General features: G+C 42.6%; 2 protein-coding genes across 2 annotated transcripts in view; one reads left to right on the top strand and one right to left on the bottom strand.

Annotated features, from left to right (window-relative positions):
• ANKRD27 (ankyrin repeat domain 27) overlaps positions 1-25,909 on the bottom strand; it is a 56,418-nt gene that overhangs the window by 21,647 nt on the left and 8,862 nt on the right. Inside the window, exons 2-14 of the mRNA XM_058034486.1 lie at positions 12,558-12,688; positions 11,490-11,600; positions 10,686-10,842; positions 9,014-9,168; positions 8,645-8,704; positions 8,498-8,551; positions 8,347-8,412; positions 8,192-8,268; positions 7,710-7,831; positions 6,739-6,817; positions 5,784-5,916; positions 1,139-1,231; positions 213-340 (exon numbers count right to left, since the gene is read on the bottom strand). Coding sequence (XP_057890469.1) covers positions 213-340; positions 1,139-1,231; positions 5,784-5,916; positions 6,739-6,817; positions 7,710-7,831; positions 8,192-8,268; positions 8,347-8,412; positions 8,498-8,551; positions 8,645-8,704; positions 9,014-9,168; positions 10,686-10,842; positions 11,490-11,600; positions 12,558-12,659 — 1,337 coding nt within the window. The 5' untranslated portion in view covers positions 12,660-12,688. The remainder of the gene's footprint in view (positions 1-212; positions 341-1,138; positions 1,232-5,783; positions 5,917-6,738; positions 6,818-7,709; positions 7,832-8,191; positions 8,269-8,346; positions 8,413-8,497; positions 8,552-8,644; positions 8,705-9,013; positions 9,169-10,685; positions 10,843-11,489; positions 11,601-12,557; positions 12,689-25,909) is intronic.
• RGS9BP (regulator of G protein signaling 9 binding protein) lies at positions 23,212-25,555 on the top strand. The gene has a single exon (XM_058034484.1). It carries the CDS (start codon positions 23,295-23,297, stop codon positions 24,006-24,008), a length of 714 nt encoding a protein of 237 aa, XP_057890467.1. The 5' UTR covers positions 23,212-23,294; the 3' UTR covers positions 24,009-25,555.

Genomic DNA, 25,909 nt, shown 5'->3' with positions numbered 1-25,909 from the left:
CTCCATCACAGAATGGGTGGGTTCCAAAGGATTCTGTATGTTCCCAATATTTCTTCTGTTTTTTCAAGCCACACACACCCACATGCCCTCCACTACATCCTCAAGTGCTTCCAAATTCCTCTATAACCAAAAGCAGCATATTTCCTGAGGGAAATCTTAGATAAAGGCTTCTACACAGCTTTCTGTGCATCTGTGGGGTGAAGGGTGCTCACCCAGAAACCAGCTTCTCGCATTTGTCACAGTAACACAGCGGGTGACACATTTTCTGTACAGTGTCCTTATCACTGTCACCTTGACTGAGCAGCCGCTCCACCTCCTCCTGATCACCTGAAGCAATGTGCTACAAAAAACAAGAGAAGAGAGAATGAGAAACCAATATAAAAGGCCTCCTTTTAAAACAAAAAAGCCAAGAGTAATTTACTGAAGCACAAAATGAAAGGACTCGGTTATGAAAGACGTATTCAAGCATTAGAAAGCAGAAATGAACAATGTCACAGCACAAAACCCCCTAATGGGCATTCACTATTAAAAATAAACTGTTCTTGGCTTACTTCACTTTCTATAAAAAAATTAAAACAATTCCTATTGTCCCCTTTAGACTCAATCATGAAATTGAGCTCCCTCTGTGCAAAAACATGTCTATAAAATTACTAAGTCTCCAGCCATAAGCTGTGAACATATAATTAGAAGCTCTGCTTTGTGTCCTTGTATAAGCAAAATTCTTTTAGAATGACAGTATGAGATTAACAGATAATATGAAGTAGCTGTCAGGTGACTACATCTAAATTATTTCAGAAAGCTCTTCCAATTTCAAGCACTAAAAGCTGTGAGACACAAGCAGTGTCACATCTGTGATTTAAATGGGCCACACAATACAAACAGCAGCAGCATTTCATCCTCATTTTCTTCTAAATTTCATATAACATGTACTGAAATCCATAAGATTATATTATGTTAGCAAGGCTTTGGCACAGAGATGTACTTGATTCAAAAGACACTTTTAGCATTTTAGCATAAAAGACATTTCACAGTACTAATGTAATTAATCCTTCATTACATTCCAGAAAACTGCAGAAAGGGAGGGATATAAACATGAAATGTGCAAATACATACATATTCTGCCATAAAAGTTATTAACCTTAAATAAGCAGTCTATTGGTGCAGCAGACATCTGGGACAACAAGTTCATCCTTTGTCTTAAGAGCAGCTTGTCACACAGACTCTCAGATTCCTGAAAATAAAACAGATATACTGATTATTTATACAGTCATCTACAGGCAAAAGTGCAGAACCATAACAGGGAAATAACTTTTAAAAATATTAAACACTTATTTACTATGTATGAATGATCAGATACATGGGAAATCTGAATCAACTTCACTTTTAAGATTTTGAGACATAAAAGACTGGGCACCCACAGAAATAATAAGTAGATGTTTTCCAGAATATTTCTTTACTGAAATTCACTGTGAATTAACATTAATGAAATTATGGCAGTACCATCTAAAAAAGAACACAGCAAAACACATCAAAGAAAGCAGGAACTGTAAGAGGTACAACACAGCTTTCTCAAGAGGAGAAATTAAGGCAAATTCACATGAAACATGTCTACTGATGGCTACTAAAAAAGATGACCCAGATACAACTCTGACTCAAAGAATTCTGAACTCTCTGCTGCTGGCTGAAAAATACAAGATTGCAGTAGGCAAAGCATTGCTCTGCAGCAGATCCATCTGTGCAGAGATTTCCTACTTGGTCTGAGCCAGGCAGATACAGCTGCAACCCTTGCATCAGTCCTTGGAGACAGCTGAAGATACACTTCAGGATGCACTAAAGAATATAAATGCCTCCAAAGCCAGGTGAAAATTACTAAGTGGAGTTAGATTTTGAGGTGGCAGCACTGACCCTCCCATGAAATAAAACAACAACCTAAGGAAAACACTTCCTAAGAATGCAGATGGAAACTTTTGCACATGGTTGGTTCTGAGCCACAGCTGCTTGTGGTTGGCAGTGGTGCTGTTGCAGGATAATGGCTCTCCAGAAATGGAAAGACTTCAGCCTCCATAAAACAGAAAACCACTGCATTTAAGACACACACCCATGTACCAGGCAAACTTCAATGGATCTGGGCTATGGCTTTTGCAATTAAAGTCTATCAAGACCAGATGTAAATGAGTAAAACCAGTCTGACTCCACTCTTACATTAGCAAGTCAGCATGAAATTTGAGCCTCATAAACTGCAAATAAACAACATAAGTTGATTCAGACTTTCTAGAAATTAGGGCTATTCATGTTTCAAAATCAACACAGATGCCTCTCATAAAGCTGTCCCAAAAACCCTTAAGAGTTCAGCAAATAATGTCATTAAAAACATGTTTGTGAGGTCTGGAGATGCAAGTTTTTTTTCTGTACTTCACAGAAGTTGTTTGTATTTAGATACAGGAAGGTGACAAATATTCACCAATCTTTTCAAATCTTTATACTTTAGTTAAGGATACCCAAGCATATCTTCTCAGAATTGCAAGGCACATAACACTAGTCTCCTTAGATTCTTCACTAGAAGAGGAATAACTTCCCTAAGAAATATTTGATCAAAAGTTTAACTGCTGGTACAAGTTCCTAATGTCTAACCAGAATTGCTAGCGTGGATGCTCACAGACAGCTTTATACTTTCACTGTGGAGAATCTAAGTAACCATTAGCAAGAACTACTGCAGTTTTAGAACTGCTCCTTCCACAGTGTGTGTCTTCAGGGGAAGCATTCCCCAAGTGGAATCATTATTTTAAGAGTCACATGAGACAGAAACCCTAATGTAGCAGAATTACATATTTATTATATAAACCAGAATAAAAAGAGTCCAGGTGAAACCACATATTTTCAATAGTGAAATATGGAATGACAAGAATCAGATATTCACTGAAGGATTAAGCAAGTTTAGGCCTTCAAAGCGAGAATCCACTTGTACCAGCTTTACTTACAGCCCAGGAATTTGTATTTCTTTTAAAAAGAGACTGGTTGGAGTGGGACTGTCAGGTATTTTAAGGGTATGTTGTCTAGAAAATACGCACCCAAACATTATTGACCTTTTGAATCTAATACTAAAATGTGTAGAAAAAGAAAGTATTTGTACCTATAAGAGTGTACCTTTGTAATCCCTATGAGAGTGTTCCTTTGTAATCATCTATCCCAAGTCATCCCCCTGATTACAACTGATAACTTGGAGAAAATACAGCTGGCAGAAGCTAGAAAAGGAACTCTTGAGCACAAACTATGGGTAATGAAGTGTTTGGTGGGGAGGGGGAGTAGGGATCATTTCCCATCTGAAGCTCTTCCCACACATGAAACAAATTGCTGTCTATTCCCTCATGGCTGGCTCTGACTCCCTATTTTTTTATACCTCACTTGAACCCTCTGAGCTTGAGAGTCTTACCACACATTAGCCGTGCAAAGGAATGAGCTGGTATCCAACACTTATTAACAGGAATTCTAATTGAATAATGTTGACAATTCTGAAAACAAAATTGACTCTCTCAGGCTTTACAGGCTCCTCTCTTCCCCACAAAGTGTCTCACAAGGACTTGCATGACCTTGGGTGGAGGGATTTGGCAAGAACGTCCTGAGTGCATTTCACTTACTGACAGGAGGGTGAGAATGTGCCCATTATCCCTCAGGGTACATTAGTCCCCTGCTGAGTTTCTTTCTGCAGTAATCTTCATTAGGGATTGGACAGCAGCATTACTCAGCTGCCAGCAGCTCCATCTGAAGCCAGCTATAAAATTAAGCATAACCACATAAGGGGCTGTAATGAAGCCCCAGGGCACAGCAATGCCCCTGCTCACTTCAATCCCACACCCCCTTCCAGCACAATCTGGAGAAGGAAATCATAGGGCAGCAAGATGACAGCTGCTGCTGCTACTTCAAACTTCATCCCCTTTACTAGAGAGAAAAGGACATATCTCAACTGGGAACTTCATGAAGGGAGAGCAATGCTCCTCCAACTCTTTTTCCATTTCCACCTCAGTCTCTTTTCATTGTGTGCCACCCTCTCCTGCCCAGGAGCAAAGGGTGCTCTGGCTGTTTCCTTTCCAGCTATCCCTCATTTCATCCTCAGGGCTCTGCTGCCTTCCAGCCACGCTGACTCCAAGGAAAGGCAATGCAAGAGGACTTGGTGCTGCACATTCACCCTGAAGTGATAAAGTTCTCTAGGTCTGGAGCTGATCTAGCTGAAGTATGGGCAGAAACACCAATGGCTTGCTCTTCCAGTGGCGCAGACACGGAATTCCTCATTTAGATTCTCAAATATACAGTTTGTCTTTCAAGACAGGTGCCTCCCAAACTACAGTACCTTAATGGAAGTGGCACTTAAGGTACAACATTTGAGTGCAATCCCAGTATAAAAACTGCTATCCTCAACTACACCAAAAGGGATAGGATCAGGCATTTATTAGGAAACAGTCTTTATTCTAGAAATTTAAGACCTTCATACTCTATCTTAGTTTGCTGGCATTGTTGTGGAAGATAATTCTGCTTTGGTTTCAGTTTCCTTTCAGAGCACCAGCTTTGCTCTTTGTATATTGATTGTGAATGACAGCCAAGTGACTGCAGGAAGCAAAATCATATAGCAGGTTGTTTCTTTTAAACTAACATTTTTATTTTTTTGGATATAATTCAATTACAGACAAGAAATACCACTCTCTTTGCACAATATGAAAGTGTTGATTTGTTTTTTTGGGTTTTTTTTTTGAGTGTACAAAACAAACTTGCACAAGTTCATGGAAAAATCCCATGGACAAAACCAGAAATATCAAGAGGCCAAAATGTTACATTAAGTGCTTAAGACTGTGCCCCAGGTTGTCCCATCCCAAGCCCTGCGCACTGAACCATTGTTCTGGCCCCTGCAGTTAGACTCCAGTGCTTTGCAGTTGGGCAGACTGAGACACACTGAATTCACTCTGGTCCCACGTTCACTCCTTTTGATGTCCACATCAGCTCAGGAAAACCTAGTTTTACAACAGTAGAAAATTTTACAGGAGTGGTAAGACTGGATTCCTTGACTAAATAATCCAAAAAGTTCTAAATTATAGAAGTTTCTAAAGTCACATCAGCATCACCCTTGACTGGCCTGCAGGGATGTGACCAGATGGCCAGCAGGTCTAGGTGCCCAGTAGGAAATCTCATGCATCCACAGATTTCCTGCCCCTGCTAGGTCAGAGATCCCAAGAGCCAAATTTGACCTGCAAACAGCACCTTATCACAGCCCTGCACCCCCTAAGCCATCAGCTCAGAGCAGCATTGGAACCCACACTGCAAACATGTGGAATTCTCCCAGCATGAAGATTTACTGAATAATTCTAAATTACACTGCTATCTCCATTCTGCTGGCACAGCTAAGCTTTTTTAAATTACACAAAAATTTAAGCTGTGCCTGTTCCCAAGTACTGCATTTTCATAATCATGGTAGAGTACAGGAGATAAACATACTGGAGATTCATCTGTAGAAAACAGTGCTGCCATTTCTCCCCTAACCATATAAAGAGGCAGACTTGACATTTTAGTACTTCCTCAAGAAGTATTCAATGAACAAAAGTATTGGTACATAGTTAGGACTTCATTATAATCATTTAGGTAAATTTAGCATTTGCTTCAGATAGTCACCTCTACTCATTTTTTAAGCAAAAGAAGGAAATTCTTGAGTTAGTTATTTGCATCCCCTGGCAGGACTAACACCCACAATGGCAGTACAGTGTACCAAGCAGGCATTTGACAGACTTTGAGTAGCTTACTGTGGGTCTGTCCGAGAGGTTGCCCTGGCGGATGTACTCGATGGCAGCCTCGATGGAGGTCAGGCAGTACCCCAGCTCATCCTTCACTGAGCTGCACAGCCTGAAGTTCTTGATGTAACTCAGGTTGGCCATCCTGAAAAGGAAAAAGTTAAAGTTGTGAATCACTGAATTTGAGACACTAGCATGGCATATTGCAGCTCACCTTAGGCAATCCAGGCAGACAATGAAGTGAGTTGGGAAAAAACTTCTACAAAGCTTGTTAGGCCAGCAAGATGGCTGTTCTGAGCTTGGAGAGTGACTCTACTGATCTCTTAAATATTCAATGAAGAGTTATCAACTGGATGGAAGGAATGGAAGGATAAGGGCAATAATGGGAGATGAACATCTTTGAAGTGAGTGAAGCAATGCTTCCAGCACCATAAGCACCACAGTGATAGCTACAAGTTAAAGGCCAAATGCTGATCTCAGAGATCCAGGACAGAACAGCACAGAGAATTAGTTCAGGTACAGCTGGAAGGTTTAGATACACTTTTACTGAAAATGAGGAGACAATGGCACAAGCTAGCAGGAAGTAATTAAACATTCACATCTAGTTTCTCTGTGAGAAATGCACCAAATCTTGACAAGCATAAAAGGTGTCACAGCTCCCAACACAGATCAAAGAACCACTCTGTGAAGGCTGTATTGACACACAGATTTGATTGAGAGATGGCCTCCCACTACAACTTTTTTCTAGGCTGAGAATCAAAACAGAGGCACATCCCTGATTGCTCTTTCATTTAGTTACACACATAACACATCTCTGCTATTTATCCTGTAAAACATTTTCTGCATTTCAACAGGACCTCTTAAACTTTCAGTAAGTTATTACTGTGTGTTCAGAAACATTTGTCTCTACAGCAGCACTACACAAGATAGTAGGAAGGAGTTCTATATAGCTAAAACAGTTACATACCAGTTTGGGATTTCTGTTTTTACAAGCAAATACAGCAAAACAGAGAGAAGATCATCTGCACACATAGTTTCCATGTTAACTAAAAAAAAAAATTCACATTTGGTATTAGTCATGTCATGGTTCAAATCAAGAGCAATAACTCTAAAGTTCTGCTTAAGACTAAGGGTCAGCTCTACTAGTAGAGAATGCATGGAGAGCCCAGGGCAGGCCTCCAAATGTTCTCAAATCTCTCACTGAAACAGCCTGCCAGGAGCCAGCACACAGATGCAGTTTGTGCAGTACACACTGCAGTATCTGACCAGCATCCCTCCCTTCCCACACAGCAAGGGCCAGAGCATTAGCTCAAGATTTCTGAAATTCTTGAGGGCAAAGACTATGCTCACAGCTGATACATTTTTCCATAACCCAGCAGTCTTCCTAGAGAAAAGAAGAGATGAAGTAGGGAAAGCAGGAGTCCACTGTGCTACTCTATTAGCTTTGTAGAAGGACCTTCTCTTTTCAAGCTAGATAAAGTGCCAGGTTAAGAGGACTGTGCTTTTGTATCTCAGAATCATGTCTGCAATCCACAGCAGCACATTTGTTTGGCCCCAAACAACAGTGCATTTTGCAAAAGATGCATCTCAAGAGTCTCAATTTCAAGATGACAAGGGGAGCATGGACAAACACACAAGAATGATCCAGCAGCAATCTCCAATGTTTCAAATGGATCACCTCAGTGTCCTGGCAGATATGAGCTTCCTACACGTCCAAGATAAAACATACACAAGCTAACCCAGTACCCCACCCCAGCCCACAGGAACCAGTGCTGACACACCTGCCTCACTTCCCTTCCCTTCTGCTCTGTTCAGAGACCTTAGAGACTCCAGCTCAGCTGTGTTTGACCCCCAAGAGTTACCCACACAGTTGTTTATATACTGAAGTGCTTGTGTGTGCTGGTTAAGGTTAAAATTATGAATTGACTAATTACTGACCTCTTTGGCTTGGAGACTGCATAATAATTTGTACAACTTTACGCAGACAAAGCAGCTTCTGTTGAGGGGAAGTGCATTTGTTCAACTGGCCCAGCTCCCGCTTTGCACGTGGTATATTAAAACTACAAAATAATTAGAAAGGAATGATTAGCATACAGAGTTCCTCTGCAGGATGTCCAAAGCCCAAGTTTTAACCTATACAGAGCTGAGTTAAAGAATGGTTCCAAAATATGCCCACTTCTACTCCAAGTGCACCTGCATTTCTGTATCCTCTAGATGGCTTAAAAATATAGAAGTAAAGGAGTCAACAATAAATGCACAGACTGTCCTCATATGACACTTGCAAAGCTTTGATTCTGCATCTCAAATGAAAGTATAAAAAAACTTGCTAGTGTCTGAAGGAAAACACTTTTTGGCTGGCATGATTCTATTTAAGACAGGATCTCAGTGACTCTTCAAGAATCCATAGTCATCTCTCTCACCTGAACTCAGGCTTCACTCCAATGTCTTTTTGCTGCAGGTCTTGAAGGCTCCTCGTGATTTTATTAAAATCAGCATCCTAATTAATAGAAAGGCAACAGGTTTTTTAAATGCCTTAGATGAGTATCAGTAGTATGGAGCAATCAAAGAAACTTACCTCACTTGCCTCAATGGTTCCCACATATTTGAAGATTAGGTCGTAAATAGCATGATGGATATACATCTGTAGGAAAAAACCAGTATTTTAGGCATGAAAGGGAGAATTAAAAACAGCTTGCTAATTATTTTCCTTCATTTCAGATGCTTACTTCAACTGCTTGTTTGATCAGATTCATCTGCTCTTCTTGCTTTGCAAGCATCTTCTAGAAAAGCAAAGCCATAAACAGCAAGAGAAAGTCAGATAATTTATTGCCTAAGTAACACTGGACTATGCATTTAGGGGAGTAAGTCTTTACCAAGTGCGAATCTCTCAAAAGATGCTGCAGACATTTGGTATAAAGTGCATTGACAGAATCCTAGGAGAGAGAAAAGACAAAAGCCATCAGGTTCAGGTTAATGGGACTTGAAGGAGCAAAGCCTAAATAAGTAATGTAAGTCTTCCCTGCCTCAGAAGCGTACAGCATGGTAAGAATTTCAGCAATAATAGCAGCATTTACAAACAGTCCAGATAGTGAAATCCTTAAATGTAAATTACCACTTCTCCCTCCTCCCCTTTCACAACTCTAGGCTGCTCTGACACAGAAAAGCTCAGTAAGGCAAAGATAACAGCACCAGTGCAGCTAATTATATTTAGCAAATTAGACATCAGGAAGGAAGATACTGACTATGTAGTGGCGCAGGCTTTTCCTCTCGTGCTCTTTAAATGTTCTATAGAAAGATGCTATGTATTTATCAAATCTCTCACAGTGCCTTCCCAAGAACTCTCTAACATCTTCAATGTTCTTAAGAGAATAGGAGTTTGATGAAGCTGTAGATTCACCTAAAATAAAAGCCAAGAATTAATACACAGGTTTAATATATGTATGCATTTTGTCCCTACATATACAGCCAGCTTGTGTACACTGAAACATGAACTCAGCTGACTGCACCTTTAACTAGAGGTATTGCCTTTAATTAAAGAATTTAAGAAGTCACATTTGAGCAGGCTCCCCTGCTTTCTATGTCAAGTGTTTATTTGGAATAGCTAACACAGATTTCCCTTATTTTTGATTTATTTTTTTTTTCACACTGGGATCCTTTCTTACTACATGCACTCAGCTTATGAGTTGTGTAAGTCAAGCTTGGAAGTAGAAGAAAAGCACATTACAGTGTTGACAGAGTGACCGTGCAGGAAGTCAGGGTGCTTTAAGTGAGCTGCAAAAATCCCATCGTGGACTTTTACATAAGCTATTCTTTATTTAGACATGCTTTCTCTGAATGGGAGAGCAAAGTCACATGAAGCAACATTAAAGCAAATCCACTTTTTTTCCTGACTAAAACAACTGAATCCCTCACTTAGAAATTATGCTGTTTTTCCAAAAAGTATTTCTAGGCAAATCTTTCATCTTCAATCAAAGGCAGCCAGCTAATAAGAGGCTTAAATCATTATTTTCAAATTACTTTTGAAATTAGAAACTCATTCACTTCTGAAAGACTGTGATAGACTATATTACATAATGGCTATAAAGAGTATCACACAAATAATTTTTGAGATATACAGTAACACATGCAGAATTTAAGGCTATAAGAATTGGCAGTGGGGTTGTTTTGTTTTTCTAAAGCTTTCCATACTTCCCTCACAATACTACTTTCACACTACCCTAGTACTACTTCTCTTTGCATTCACATGTTCGAAATATTTTTATTTATTTAGGAAGACTAATGTTTTTACTTCAGAAAAAGCTGAAGCTTCTAAGCTTCTTAAGGAGCTTCTGTTGTTAATTAGTAAACATGGATTGTTATACAAGTTCACAAGGACATGCTGTTAACATTCACAGTATTGACTGCAGTCTTGAAAAGAGTCACAGCCTTCAGGAGCACTTTCAGTGCAGGACAAAAAATTGAGACATTCCACTTAATAAACTGGGCCACCATCAGGAGACTGCTACCTAACTCTGCCAGACAACCTCTATCCCCCTGCAAAGTAATCATGAAAGAATTTACCTCTCCAGTTATTTGTGCATCCACCTTGCATCTCAAGACACACATTTAGGATTAAATCCCTTTTTTAAGCAGTCAGCAATAAATTGAGCACAGCTAAGAAAAATCTTGCTGGATTAAGTATTCCACAGATAATTCTTAATTCTACAGGATTTATGCCCCAGTCTCAGCACTAGTTTTGCTGGGAGCAACTTGGCATTTCTCTGCAGCAGCACACCAAAATCTGGCCCAGCAAGCTCATAAAGGCCAAGGGCTTTTAACCAAGCCAACGCTTTCCAGAATGAACATATTTATTAAACACAAACACTAATTGGCTCACTGTGCCAAGGCAGCCAAACAACTGACACCAATACATACTTGAGCTTTCTGTTTTTTCCAGTGGATGAGCTATGCACAATATACTAAAGCTTTCTTCTTTTTCATTATAAAAGGTTTCCTCAAAGAGAACAGGTACTGAGAGAGTGTAATTAAAACCAGCTCCTAGAATGATGAGGTTGCCTTGAATGAAGATCTCCTGAAACAAGACAAAGCAGAACAAGTGTGAAACTACCAGAAAAAAAGGTGCTCTTTGGCTTCTGCCTTGCACAGTCACATTTCAAAGGCGGAGAAGAGAAATTTGCAAGGTGAGAAAGCTCCAAATTGGAGAAATTTCACATTTTCATGCTGTGTTGACACTGAAACAAAGGCTCCTTCATTGGGCAGTGGCTGGCTGAACCTTGCTTACAGAAATTTCTTTTACAAGTCTACTGCTGGAGGAGGTTTTAGACAATCACCAAGGTCTTGTTTGCAGATTTTAGAGCACTTTTAGCAGAAAGGAAATTTAAAAACCCCAGCAGCTTAAGAACAGGCCTAAATCCCAGCCTCAGAAAAATAACTCACACCTTGTGTGCATTTCTCACACCTGGCTTTCCTTTCCCAGCAGCTCCAGTGAGGGCAGGAACAGGAGAATCCTGATGGCAGCCTGCAAACTATCTCTAGTGCAAGCTGTATGCCCAAGTTCTCAGCCTGTACTGCAAAATTAGAAATGAAAACCCTGGATCCTATGCAGTGTCAGCCCTGCTGGCCTTGTCTGTAGCTATCAGTTCACACAATCACTCACAGCAGCAGTGAATCATTTCCTGGAGTGTCCCCAAGCCACATTCAGATATCAAACAGAAATACCTTTCCATTTAAGGTTTGAAAATTTTCTTCCAGAGGCTTCAGCACATAAGATTCAAACTGGCAGGTAGAAAGACTGTTGCTTGAAAGGCTTCCTTTGCATGGAACTAGCACCTAAAAGAAGTTAAATCCTGTTTAAGAGGGAAATGCTGTGTATTCCCAGCTATTTATCACTATCTTTTGTCCTTACAAGGCAAGCAATTAAATCAGGCTTTTAAATATTTACAGTAACTATAGTGCTTTTATTAAAAAAAAAAAAAAAAAAAGGAGAGGTTATCACTAGACACACAGCCTGATAATTAACCCAGAAATCTCACTTAGTAACTTATCTGGAAAAGGCTGACATGCAACTGAAGCAAATAACACTAAGGGAAGTAAATGAAATCTTTAGTTACTTAGCACCAGTCACAAATAATTTAAAATAACAACAGATGACTTAAAATTAAGCAGCTAATAAAAAAGTGAAGTATATTTTCAAACTCAAATAAAAATCCATCAGAAAAAGGTCTAGGATAAATATCTTGGGTTTAGGCCAGCAGATTGGGGCAAATTGCTAATTAGAAAGAAACAAATTTTATCAAAAGGTGACAATAACTTCCATGTTTAATGGAGTCTCTACACACTTAATGGCAAATGAAAATTAATTGCAAAACACTCAGATTAGTAAATATTAAGGACTGAAGTTTTTATTCCAGGTCAGTTTAATAGCTTTATTTTGCTTTGTAAAATGCTGTCAAATGAGTAACTGCTTGTACACCAGGCATCTCAAAATGTTAATCTCATTTAAGTTATAAACTTGTGGGAGAATACGTAACTTCAGTTCATAGAAAAGAAAATAAGGTTCCTGTAGAGTTCAGAAACAACACCAACCTTAGCTTTTTACTACCTTGCAATATATCAAGAGGTCCATATTAGTAAATAACGTGCAGCTTAAACTAAAAATGGTTCTGCTTCATTTCCAAGTTTTGTAGGCTTCAAATAATCTTTACATGTTTCATAGCAGACATATTATATAAATTCAAATAGCTACTATTCACCAAGCAGCTTTTAAATATACTTTTTCATACTTACAATACCATGGAGTTCTGCAACTTTGCTGCATAGATCAGGACGTCGCTTCTGAATGGCCAAATAAAAGGGATTTTTCAAGATATCTTCATCATACATAGCCATATGTACTTCAGATATTCCAAGGAGATGCTCTAGAATACATATGGAGAATGGCTGATGTATCATACATGGTATCTGTTAAAACATAATATTTGGGAATACCTAGGGGCAGTTTGATTCTCCTTGTACAAAAGGGAAAAGCAGTTTCAGGCCTTGATGTAAGCAGCCAATGGCATTGCTAAACTACGATAAGAAGTTATTCAGACAGAATATTTTTCATGATTATACATTTCCAATCACACAGTTATCCTCAATGTCTCCTTAGGCCTTCCAGGTATTGGAGTCCAACTGTGAATATCAGAGAAGAGAAGATCAAAATTATTACCACTTTGATATACAAACTAACTTCTCCTGCTGAGATCTAAAGCCAAGAGACAAATTAACAGCCTTTTCACAGCAGATTCTACTGCACCACAGGACATTGATGCTTTTGCTCTGTGCTCATGTAAGTCTTAAAATTCACCTGTATAAGGATTGCTCACACACACCAATGAGACACCCAGACAGTGTAACAGAAACCCTCATGTAAGGCAATCCTCAACTTTCCAGGCAAAGTTAGAGAGGCACACCGAGGAGATACAAATATCCATGCCATAATTAAAAAGCCACCGTGAAATTTATCATAATTTGTGGTCATCTCTACTCCCATGAAAAGACTCTCAGTGATTTGAGGTCAGGCTGCTGAGTAACATTTGGCTAAACAGAGCAAAAAAGCAACTGGAGAGTGAAAATCCAACCTGTAAACATTGGAAATGCTGTCACTAGGTGTCACAGTGCCCTGGAGAAGATGATCCCTAAGGAATCAGACCTTCACCTCCTTGCTTTCTCAATTCCAATGCTCTGTAACATATCATACACAAGGGCAGGAAAAACCCTAACAGGTCCCTCCTAGAGTAACTTCAGAATTTATTTTTTTAACAAGAATTGAGATTAACAGGCATGCAAATGCTTAAATAACATGCCTATTCTATCTTTCCCCTCATGCAGGTTTCCTTAGTAATCAACAGAAGTTGAATTTCCTCATGCAATTTCAGCTGTATCTAGCAAGAAAGGGTGAGCACAGCTAGAGACTTGAATTTGAGCACACCACCCTTACACAATCACGACCTCCAAAGCAGAATTATTCTTAGCAAATCATTTCCTCAGTGTGAGCTCACTGTTCAAGGGGGTGGAAAAATATACACCCAATTCCCATGGATTCCAGACAGCCTCTGAGGTTCAGCCATGCTATCAGCTGATCTGCAGCCTGCTAACTGAGCTGGGCTCTGGTCCCTCCCCTGACCAGGCACAAGCAGAGTCCCCTTAAAGAGTTAAACACAAACACCACCAGTTAAAGTAGAAGTCATTTCCACTATAAATTTATCACCAGTTACCTACAGCTTGGACAACCTCAGCCTGAACCACTGAAGTCTGGCATGGCAGGTAAGTGCCTCAAGCAGCTTTCCTGCACAATTCCAGACAAAAATGGTCCCTCTGCTTTCAAAGCATACAGTAACACAAAGAGCATCCATGAAAGACTTCTTATCCAGGCCTCCCATATCAGCACAGCCATACAGTTTGCTAACACAGTGAGGAAGAAAATGTTTGCTCATTAACATCTTCAGAACACCAACCAAGTTGAGTAATTAAAGACTGTGAACCTAGAAAAAGTCCAGCTTATTATGGGCTCAACACAAGCAATCTGCATTTGAAGCCCCAAAACCACCCATGTCCTGGGCTCATGCCCCTGCATGGGCAGCAGGTCAGGGGAGGGGAATCTGTCCCTGTGCCCTGCTCAGTGAGACCCCTCCTGCAGAGCTGCCTCCAGGCCTGGGCTCCCAGCACATGGACATGGAGCTGCTGCAGCAAGTCCAGAGGAGGAGCACAAAGATGCTCCAAGGGCTGGAACCCCTCTGCTCTGGAGACAGGCTGAGAGAGGTGGGGGCTCTGCCTGGAGAAGAGAAGGCTCCAGGGTGACCTTGCTGCACACCAGTACCTAAACTGGCTGTAGAAAGACTTCTGACAAGGAACTGGACAGGACAAGGGCAAGAGCCTCCCACTAAGAGAGGGTGATTTGTGTTAAATGCACAGAAGAAATTCTTCCCTGTGAGGGTGCTGAGGCCCTGGCACAGAAGCTGTGGCTGCCCCATCCCTGGAGTGTCCAAGGCCAGGCTGGACAGCTCTGGTAAAGGTGTCCCTGCCCACAGCCAGGGCTGGAACAAGATGGGCTTTACGGTCCCTTCCAACCCAGACCAATCAATTCCATAATCCCTGATCTGTCCTGCCACAGTGTCTGGGTAAACAGGATGATCACCAGTAATTCCACCACATGATTACTATGAAGGTTTCTTGGCATTTAGCTGCAATCCAAGTCCAAGCTGTGGCTCCTTCCTCAGCCAGCGCAGAGGGAAGAGAAGAGGCAGCACAAGCCCTGTCCAGGTCTGCTGCAGGAACACAGATTGCTGATCCACACAACAGCAGGACTGAGACTTCATGGGTAGGACAGTCAGCAACAGAAAACCTGTCTGCTGAACATCTGGCTAGGCCACAACTCCAACTAAGTCTGAATGACAGCAGCTTGCAGTCCAAACATGACACAGTGACAAATGAGTGTATATAACTGAAAACAATTCAGTGTAAGTCAAGCACCAAGTAGGGATGTATGTACACACCTGTGCAACCTGCAAAATAGATTGCAACAGCAAGACTTGAGAGTCCTACATGATTTTTTTTTGGCATGGTTTTGGATGTTCCTGTCCTCATCACAGCAGATAAACTGACTGGAGCAGAGCCTGAAGTAAGAAAGACAAAGGAGCCCTGTTGACAGAATCCCATCCATGGAAGGCAGTGATGCTTATAACTAGAAGTGCATGAAGAAGGTAAGGATTTTTTTTCCCCACAGGTGGATCAAGCTTTCAGTGAAGGGCATTTTTTCCCACGTTTAAGAAGTAAGCCTTAACTGAAGAAAACAGGCTCAGGTTACAGATCAGGAACACCTTCCAAAAGGGAAGGTAAGCACATGGTTTAGATCACTTGGCAAAGCTATCAAGTCTCTCATGTTGTAAATCTCTGAGAATGTCACACAAACCTCTACTAGAGGTGATAGTGGACATAACAAAGCTGGGAGGGTGGATGATTTGGCCTTTTGAGACACTTTCCAAACCAAGCTTTCATTAATGCAGCTGTCCCACTGAGGCAGTTTCATCTGCCTTTAGTTTGGTGAATTTGTGTATCTGTCCAAGCAGCAGATGATGAGACTGCTGAGATCCTCCCCAAGACAGCAATGGAGTAGCTGTTAACACACCACACACCGACAGGGGAAAAGGCATATTGACACAAGGAGGCAACCAAGCATCAGACTGCCCTGCTAAAACTGCAGAGCACAAATGTCTCCAACAGCTTTATTGCCAGTCTTTCAGCCTAACAAATCTTCAAGTCCAAAGACTTCTTCCCATAACAGGAGGGGAAGAGAAGACATACCATAAATCCTCATCACCATCAAAAAAAACCCCAACCAAAATGTAAAGTAACACTTCATTCCCTGGCATAAAAGGTATAAGAAATTGATGTGAGGAGGAGAAGCTCCCACAGAAAGCCTGACCTCATTAAGCTTGCTGTCTGTCTGACCTCTTAAAACACTATCTGTGCGTGAAAAAAATATAAAACATGAGCAACTGGAGTGCTTTAAGAATCATTAAAGATGGACCATCATAGGAAGAGCTTGAAGATTATAATCTTCAATTTCCAGTTCATCAGTTACACACCACAAGCAACTTAGTGATGTGCAGCCACAGATTGTTAGCTGCAGCCACAGATTCTTTTACTACAAAACTACTGACAGGGCTGAATCACACTTGGAACTCCAGCAAGGAGTGAAAAGAAACTGCATTCAAACATTGAATTCTGGCATTTCAGTAACTGTAAAGCCCCTAAGGTGCCATAGATGTGCTCCACCCCAGGAAGGAAGGTAAATTTCTAGTTTGTCACCCTCCTTGAGCAGAGCAGATGGGAGCTCTGCACTGCTCCTCACATGCATGTTCTGCACAGCAGGAAACAACCCCCACTGGCCACACTGGTACTGTTTTGAGAATCACAACTTTAACTTCCTTCCCTTTTCCTCTCCCTTACCCCTGCAGCTGTTCAGTGTCTCGTTAAGGGGTTAGGGATGACATCAGATTGAAATGTGGCTATGAACAACAACAGGTGGCATGCTTATTACCTAAAACGGTTTAGTTACTGTATTCACTTAGCCCTCCATCACCTTCCCACAGCATTCTCCAGAGACACAGAAGTGTGGATGCAGAAGCAATTTAAGTCATCAAGAAAAACCATACCAAAGGAATTTAGTCTACAGATTCAAGAGAGTACATTAAAGCTTCCCCAAAGCTCAGGCATTTTTTTGAGATTGAGCCAATTTCTTTCCACCCCAAAAGTTAAATGCATCTGAAAATACTGGCTAATGCATTGCTATAATTCTAGGAACACATTAGAATTCTCCATTAAGAGTTTGTTGGCAGAACACAACACCCAGCTTCAACCTAATTTAACGTGGGGGTGATACAGATTTACTATTGCAGCTGCACCTTGGACAGCTTTAGCTTTACAGTAAAAACAGAAAATGCACAAAGCCTTATATACATTACCAGAAGTGATTAATGCTTAACAGAATGCTCATTAAAAACTATCATCAGCTATATGCACTATGAAGTTTACCAAATTCTACCATGCTGAGCAGTAAAGCAATACTCAAGCATTAATGTTATATAAAAGGTTTAAACAGAATCACTTCAGTGTATGGCTTCATGCCTGTAAACACAGAAATAGCTCAAATTGCTGGAAGAACAGAAGCTAGCTGGATCAGACAATCTAATAAGCATTATGTTACAGTTTAAAAAAAGAACTATAATGATAATCTTACAACAGACTGATCCTTTCTAGATCAAAAGCAGAGTGATAATTCTAACAATAACTATGGTACAAAGGAGAGCTCAAGTGAAAAACATGGAACCTAAGCATGCCACTGTTTTCTTTAAAACACTGGAAATGAGGCCTAATTACCTTTGGTAGTGAAAACAGTGAATAGGAATAAATTCTGACATTGATGGTGTTTTCCTTTAGAGATGGACAAGTGAGGAACCTCTTCCAGAGCTTGCAAGTTTCAGTTCCTTTTAAGAAGTACTTTGAAATTTAGACAAACAGCCATCAAAGTGGATGATGTCACTGTATTTGCATTGTTACTCAGCAGTTACCTCCTGTCCACATTCAACTTGTACAACTACTTACCCACACCTCAGCCTCGTCATCTTCTGCTACATCCCTACTAAAGACTCAACATTCTGCAGGGAAAACATCTTTCATAACAGCATGAGGAATGGTGTATACAAACACTACATAGTCAATGCTGAGCAGCACAATATTCTGTGTTTTCACCATGGCATTTTAATAATAATTTAGCAGAACACAGTAAAAACAGCTGCTAAAATCAGTAAAAATTCTTAGCCAAGTTCAGTAACCTCAGTTGTCTCCAGGACAGCAAGATGGGATGTTGCACTGGGACACTAACACCAAGTACCTCAGTGTCCTCTCCACACACATCCAGCTTCAAGGGAGCAGAATGCCAAGTTCTCCAAAGCCTTCAAAACCAGATCCAATAGCATGGCGAGAAGCATAAATTCATTCAATTTTATTGTATCAATATTGTCAAGTTTCATATGATAACATCAATTTCACCTTAGCTCCTTGTTCCCAACAGGAACAACTAAGGCTTTGTAATTCAGTAACCTAATATTTACTGAAGTGCTCAAAATAATGAGTAAATGAGGACCAATTCATTACCCAAGTACAAAATTTTTATCTCAGAATAGCAGATAAATATACATACAAACTTTATCAGGAATGTATCATTCTAGCAAACGACACAGCTCCACAAAAAATCCCACAAAATCCACAAAAACACAAGAGTAGAAGGAAGCAATTGCTCCTCAGTTGTAACTTAAGGGATTTTTTTTTTTAACAGAAGCATTTTTTTTTAACAGAAGCATTTCCCCACACACCTTAAGAGCACCACTTGGTAGAAGGAACACCCAAATGTAAGCATGTCTTATAGCTCTTGACAAGCAAACAGGAATCTAACAGTGGAATTTAAATAGACTCAGTCCAAAAACTCAAGTTACCACTGCAGTTCCTGTTTTACAGCACTATTACTCCTTGGTTACTCTGCTTCTGGGCAAAAGTTACCATGTGAACTTTAGCCCTACATCAGAATTCACCTCAAAGTAAAAACAGAAGATAATTTCTTTTTCTGAGCATTTGAAAACTCTAAAGGATGAGTGTTGAGCATCCTGTGAAAAACACCTGACACATTCCAGCATGCCTTGGTCACCACGAGGGGATAAATAAGTAAATCTATTCCTACCCCTTCCAGATTCAGGTTCAGCTTGTACTGATTTCTGTGAAACAGAAGTATGCAATAGTAGCACTTCACATGATCAGATCATAGACTGGTGAACTCACATCAGTCAGCTCAAGGCTTACTAGCAACCAGTGAAAAACTTAAGTTTTGTTATCCCAGAACATCAGCCTGACAGCAATGGAACAGAGTGTGGAAAGGAGGGGTCACAAGCACTCCAGGAAGATGCTGGAGTGCAGCATCTCAGCATTTCCCTTCCAGGCACACATTTCTTCCACTGCAGGGTTAAGAGCTGGCACAGGACCTCATGGCTTGGGTTCTGCCTCTACCCAAGAGCTCCCAAGCCTTTTGTAAGCCTGGCAGCTCTGGCCCTGCTACCACTGCTCCACATCCTTGGACATGCCTGAGCACACAGGGTTGTACCAGATCCTTGTGCAGCTTCTCATGAGCCCCATCTCCAACTCCAGAACTGAGTTCTCACTTGTGAGAAGTGGTGAGAGGGGTCACCCTTTATATTTTAGCAGTGCATTTGCACTATTGCTTGACATGGGCACATCTTTACACTTGGGGGCTTGAGTCTCCCCCATCACTTGTTCCTTTTCTCTAGAGGAAGCACATTTCAATGTGTGTGGATCCTTCAACAGCCAAGCTTCCCAATTCCACCCAGTTACTCCAACACATTCAAACACACCTTGCTTGTCATTAGCCAAGCATCAGGAAGCAGCTGCATCCTCTTTTCACAAGAGGGCAGACCCTAGATTCCCAATTCTCACAGCTTTAGAAGTCCACCAGAGTGGCTGCAAAGAAGTTTCACTCCTTGACTCCACTGCTGAGCTACATTTCATTCTCTGATGGGCAGCCCTGAGCTGCTCCAAGGAAGCCCTAGAACAAAGTGCAAGTGCTGTTCAATGAACCACCAACAGTTACAAGGAACATTAGAGGGAGAACATTAACAGCAAACAAAGTTCCCACAACAGCTTCTCAAACAAGGATGCTTCCTTCAAACACCAGTGAGCTGTATTAATGTCACCTCCTCCTCAGGCTCTCAGAGGTTTCAGAACTTTGGTCCTTCCCTCCCCTTCTTTGGTGGGGGGCAGGGGGCAAATTCTTATGGAGTTGAAATACACAGAGGTTTACTTAAGCCAAATGTTTTATTTATTTAGGCACCAGTGCAAGGGTTAGAAGGCTGGAAAACAATACAGCAGGTAAGCTCTAACAAGCAAAATAAATTATTTTAACCACTACTGGTGTTCTAAATACTACACAATGCAACACGTAACAGCCTAAGCTAATTAAGAGCTTCCTGAAAGTAAACATCATGATACAGAAGTATCAGTCTATCATTCCCCCAAAATATAAATTAAGATTCTTCATATGGATCAAATCCTCTCACCTCTACAAGCAAAAAGCAAGCCACAGAATTCAAAGAATTCACAATTTACCAGTGATCAGGGAGAGAAAAGTGGTTGATATCACACTTTATTTTCACTGTATTTCATCCTTACTTTCCTTCTTCATCTCACAGTGGCTTCAAACTTTGCCAAGCCATAGCAGTCTACAGACCCAACTTAGTATATGAGCTTACTTTAAAAGCAAGTCCCTCAGACAAGGCTTACCAACCATTAAAGGAAAATAAATCTGCATTTACCTAAAATTCTACTTTTAAGTATTAAAATGAGACTATAGCATTTAATTAGTGATGTTCAAGATGCATCACAGAATACTTTGCAAACAGCTTTAAGAGTTCTGCACAGGAAGAATATGATCATTAACATCTAATGCAAGAAAGCCTTGCCACAGAATCAGGAAATACATTTATTCTACTACTCATTATGCTGCTTCCTAAGTCAGTTCTAAGGATTTTTACCTCCATCCTAATAGTTTTCCCAGGACAGTATTTTTGCTAGTCAGTATCTTGTTTGAAAGCAGTATCAAGATTTGGATTTTCAGAACATCATGCCTGACTGATAAACAACTGAATTTTAAGAGTTCCCCCAATCTAATCAAGTTGTATAACTGCATGCAGCGGAACTTAAATTAGAAGTAATCTAAATAACAGGCTCTTCCCACATGACACACCTAAAGATGTACATAGGTATTACTTGATACAGATTATGACTGCTGCTACCTTCAGATTTAAATAGTCACATGTTTCTGAACCCATCTTCCCTCTCTCCCCTTCCCAGACACATCTGCAAAAGTGGCTTCCAGATTCTCACATTACTTTAGTGCTTTGTGGCAGACTTTAAAAATAGCCAAAACAGACACACAAATATGCATAATTTAGTCAGCAATAAGCTTAACACTTATGTCACATAGGAATCCAGCTTCAAACCCAGACCTAATCCTTTTTCCACCTGACAATGATTAGGCAATTACAAGACTTCACTTACAATCAGATCAAAATCATCCTGTGTTTCTTTATTCCTACAAAGAACAGGCATGACTGATTTGCTTCTTCTAGGCTACCAACAGGCAAATTGGCAGAGCTACTCAGTTTAGTTGGTAGTAACTAGATAATCTACACAAAGTCAAGAGGCATTTCTTCCACAGGTAGTAAGTAACCTGCAGCAGAAGCTACATAGGTTTTGGAACTAGGGCCAAAATTAAAGCAAGATAAAACAAACAAAAAACCCCCAGCCAGTGGAGTCCAAGCTACCAAAATCCAGAAAGAGGAACACAAGCTAGACAAGACTCTTCAAGCTGGGCTCAGCAGCACAAAGCCAGTCTGCCTGGACTCTGTTCCTCTCAGCAAACTATCTTGCTCAAAACACACACTGCCCTGCAAAGACAGTGATAAAAGATAAGGGATTGGGTCATGCTCCCTTCTTGTGGGACTCTTGTGGCTTCACAGCTTTTTCAGGCCACTGTAGCATCACAAAACCACTCAGCTCCCCACAAACGCTGGGGCATATGTGGTAGCATATGTTGTGGTAAACAAGCTCTCCAGAAGCCCACTTGAGCAGACACATCAGGTGCCAGGCACAGCAGATCTCAGGTCACCGAGCAGCACTCACATCACCTGCATGCTGCCGGCTGCACACGGAGCACGGCCTAGCGCCCATCGGGGCTCACCGTGCCGTACCCAGCACACTGCCGAGGGCAGCCGGCGGAGCATCGCTGCTGACAGTGACAACTGCTGTGTGTCCTGACATCCCTGACGTGCTGTGGCCTGACTTGAGCTAACTGCAGGTGCCCCGGACCGCACACCGGCCCTTCCTGCGGATGACAACAGCTCCTTGCCCGGCCGGGTCCCGGCGGGTCTGCGACGCACGGGACACCGGGGGGCCGGGCAAGGCCGACCCGCCGTGCACAGCGGGGCTCAACGCGGCAAGGACCGACCCTGCCGCGGCAGTCACTGACCAGGCCATGTGTCCGCACGGCCCGACCCCGCCGCACTCCGGCCCGGGCAAAGGCCGAGCACGGCCCCGCCACCGCCCAGGCCGCGGCCGAGCAGCCCCCGGGACACGGCACGGCAAGACACGGCGGGCCGGGAGCGCTCCCCGCTCCCATCCCGGCGGGACGGTCCCGGCGGGAGCCGCAGGCTGCCCGGGGCGGGAGCGCTACTCACACCGACACCATCGCCTCCCAGCTCCCCGGCCGCAGAGCCGCTGCCGCCCGCCTCCCCCGCCGCTCCGCGCCCCGTCCAAGCCCTACCGGGGTCCAGGGCGGGCCCGGCGCGGCCGCACGAAGCCAATGGCTGGGCAGAGGCGGGAGGGAGCGGGCGAAGAGCCGGGAGCACGGCGGGATCGCTGCCTGCGGAGGCGGAGCCTGCGAGGGCTTATAGGGCCGGGCCGGGCGCTCCCCCCATGTGACCGCGCGGGCGCCCAGCTGGGGCGAGTTAAGTGGCGGCGGCGGGGACCGCCGGCTGCCCGGCTGCCGCTCCCCAGAGCTTTAGCCTTGGCTTTTTTGATTTCTTATTTTTTCCTCCTCCATCCTCGGCGTTGGGCACTTTTCAAACAGCAGCGCCCCGCTGAGCGCGGCGCGGACCGAGCCGCCCCGGCGGCGCTGCAGGCGGCGGGGGCGCGGGGAGCGATGCTGCCTGCCCGCCCGGGCTCCCCGCCGCCCGCCCGGGCTCCCGGAGCCGCCTGACCAGCGGGGAAGGGGGCGCTGGATGCAGGCGCGACCCGGACGCAGCGCTTGCCATGTGTGCTGGTAGCGCCTGGCTGTGGCAGCGCCCGGGGCCCGGCACCGGGTAAGGCAGGGCGGCACCGGGCAGGGCGGCACCGGGCACGGCCCCCGCCGCCACCATGGTGAAGGAGGAGTGCAAGGCGCTGCTGGACGCGCTCAACAAGGTGACCGCCTGCTACCGGCACATGGTGCTGACCATCGGCGGCACCTCGGACTCCCAGAACCTGCGGGAGGAGCTCAAGAAAACCCGGCAGAAAGCTCAGGAGCTGGCGGTGGCCAACAGGAACAAGCTCACCACGGTCCTGAAGGACAAAAGCGTGAGTAAGGAAGATAAAGCCGAGTTCGAGAGGCTATGGGTGATTTTCTCCACGTGCCTAGAGATCCTGGAGATCGATATGAGGAGAGCCCTGGAGCTGGGCCACGAGTTCCCTCTGAACGTCCCCAAAAAACACCTGATCCAGACGGGCATGAGCGGGGGAACCTCCGGCGTGGCCGCCCGCGCCATGAGCGTCCAAAACATGAAATACGAGGCTGAGCACAACATAGACGTGGTGGATTTGAAAGACCTCGAGAACGAGATCAACCAGGTAGGAGAGATGATGTACGAGATGGAGATGAAGGTCAATGTCCCCCAGTGGACAGTAGAGGCTAAGCAAGACCCAGGGGCTGAACTGAAATCCACCATCAGCGTGGGCGCTTCCTCTATTGGCATGATCTCTGTGGAGGAAAATAAATCCTTCTGCGATATCAGCAAGGTTCTAGCTGGGATTATTTTCACTGCTGTGCTCATTATCGCTATTGTCCTGGCAGTGTGTGTGGTAAAACTGTCTTAGGGTGGTGCAAGCTCTGACACGAGCGACCGACCCCTCTCCAGCCTGTCTCTGGAGTGTTTCATGCCTCACCTTCACTTCCAAAGTGTGTTACTTGGATCAGCTCAGAATTGTAAACGAGCACTTGAAAGAACAAAGCAGAACTTTTGCCTCTGGATAGCCTAAAATGCACTATTTGTTTCTCCTATGCTTTTTGAAGAAAAGGGATGCAAATCAGCCTGCAGAATAGAATGTCTTCGTTTACTGGACTTGGAACAGTTAAGCGAAGTACCAGGGTATTATCACTACTGGCTGTAACAGGGATTTGCCTGCTATTAATAGGTCACTATTCTCAGAAGCCTGTGGTTTTTGTTCTTCACTAGGCTCTGGTGTTTGCTGCTGGTCACTGTTTACAGTATTGGAGGGTAACACAAATTTGATGGCTAACATGGGTGTTTTATCTGACCAAGTGAATAGAATTCATCAAATACAAAACGTATTTCTTGAGCAGAGGAAAGGGCTAAGGATGAAAACCCCAATACAAGAATGTAACCAAGCTCTATTTTAAATAAGTTAATGGTTGGGGAGGGGGCAGAAAACAGAACGATGTTTGATACCAAGTACTGTTTGTTGATTTCGACTGGAGTGTACGGAACCCAGTTGCATGAATTGGCACAGCACATGTCAATGACTAATCGCTTTCCAAATCCAGAGAGAAAAAAAGGAGAGTTGCATATTCAGAAAAATACTAGCAAGCTTCATGGTTTTCATTCACATTTACCACGATTTTAGCTTGCCCTAAAATCTTGCAGGAAGACTGATTCTTGCTTCTGATTTTAATTTTTCTTTCTGAAGCAGCAGTTTGTACTCTGTGATTAATTATGAAAACAGGAGCAATGAATCTACCCAGAGCAGATGCAGTAACATGGGAAAATAGATTTTAGCAAAAAGAAATGATGTTAAGTTAAAGCAGACTTCCCCAATGGGATCCCCTCTCCTATTGACAGGGAGGGACTGATGCTTGTATGTGTACAGCCACAATTCTTCAAGCTCCCAAACAGCAGAAATCCAGACAAAGCTAAAAATGTGTCTCAGTTTCATATCTCAGTCATTTCTGATTAATCATCTGGGAAACGGGAAGCCTGTAGGATTGGTCCCATTTGATAATTCTGGAAGGGAAATGCAACAGCATAAAACTTTGTAGTTCTTCCCTGTGGAATTGTCAACATTTAAACATAAAACTGTGGGAACATACACTTACTTAGCAGAGAAGCTGTACAATATTTTATAAAAAGGATTTATGTTGTTATGGTATTTATTATTTACTTCTGGAAATACCTTCTAGTGCTGTGAACACACACTGTCTGTTCAGGAATGCTTGGTACATGTGCTACAGTGCCATAGGTGTATGGGGCACTCCACAGCCAAATATAAAGACCCCAAAATACTGGGGGTTTAAGAAGTTATTTTTCTTTATTGATTATTACAGGAACATTATCAAAAATGATCAGTAATAATCAGACATGTTTTGTGAACAGTCTTCATTCTTGTTAAATAAAATTGACAACATGCATATTTTTTAATATTTTTGAGTTAAGAACTAAACATACTTCAAGAAACTGCAGCAAACTGTTTAATCTTTAAAACTTAACTGGATTGATGGGGGGGGGAAGTGTATTTGAATCTGGGGACTTGTAGGTGAGGAAAAAATAGAAGGCAGAGGCCTGAATTCAAAGCTATAGATTATCCTTATATTGAAGGATAATGTGAGGTCTGCACATTGGTCCAGTCTAACTCCATTCTCTCAGTAATTCAGTGTTCCAAGACAACTCCACATTCCTTTCTGTTGTGTCTCACTCATACCATAGAATATGGTTTATATGTAGTTCATCTCTGTCTGCAGAGATCCCTGACAGCTTTCTAAC

This window comes from Melospiza georgiana, chromosome 14, assembly GCF_028018845.1.
Source record: "Melospiza georgiana isolate bMelGeo1 chromosome 14, bMelGeo1.pri, whole genome shotgun sequence".
NCBI classification, from domain to species: domain Eukaryota; kingdom Metazoa; phylum Chordata; class Aves; order Passeriformes; family Passerellidae; genus Melospiza; species Melospiza georgiana.
The sequence above is the reverse complement of the archived record's forward strand: the minus strand, read 5'-3'. Positions and strand labels throughout refer to the sequence as shown.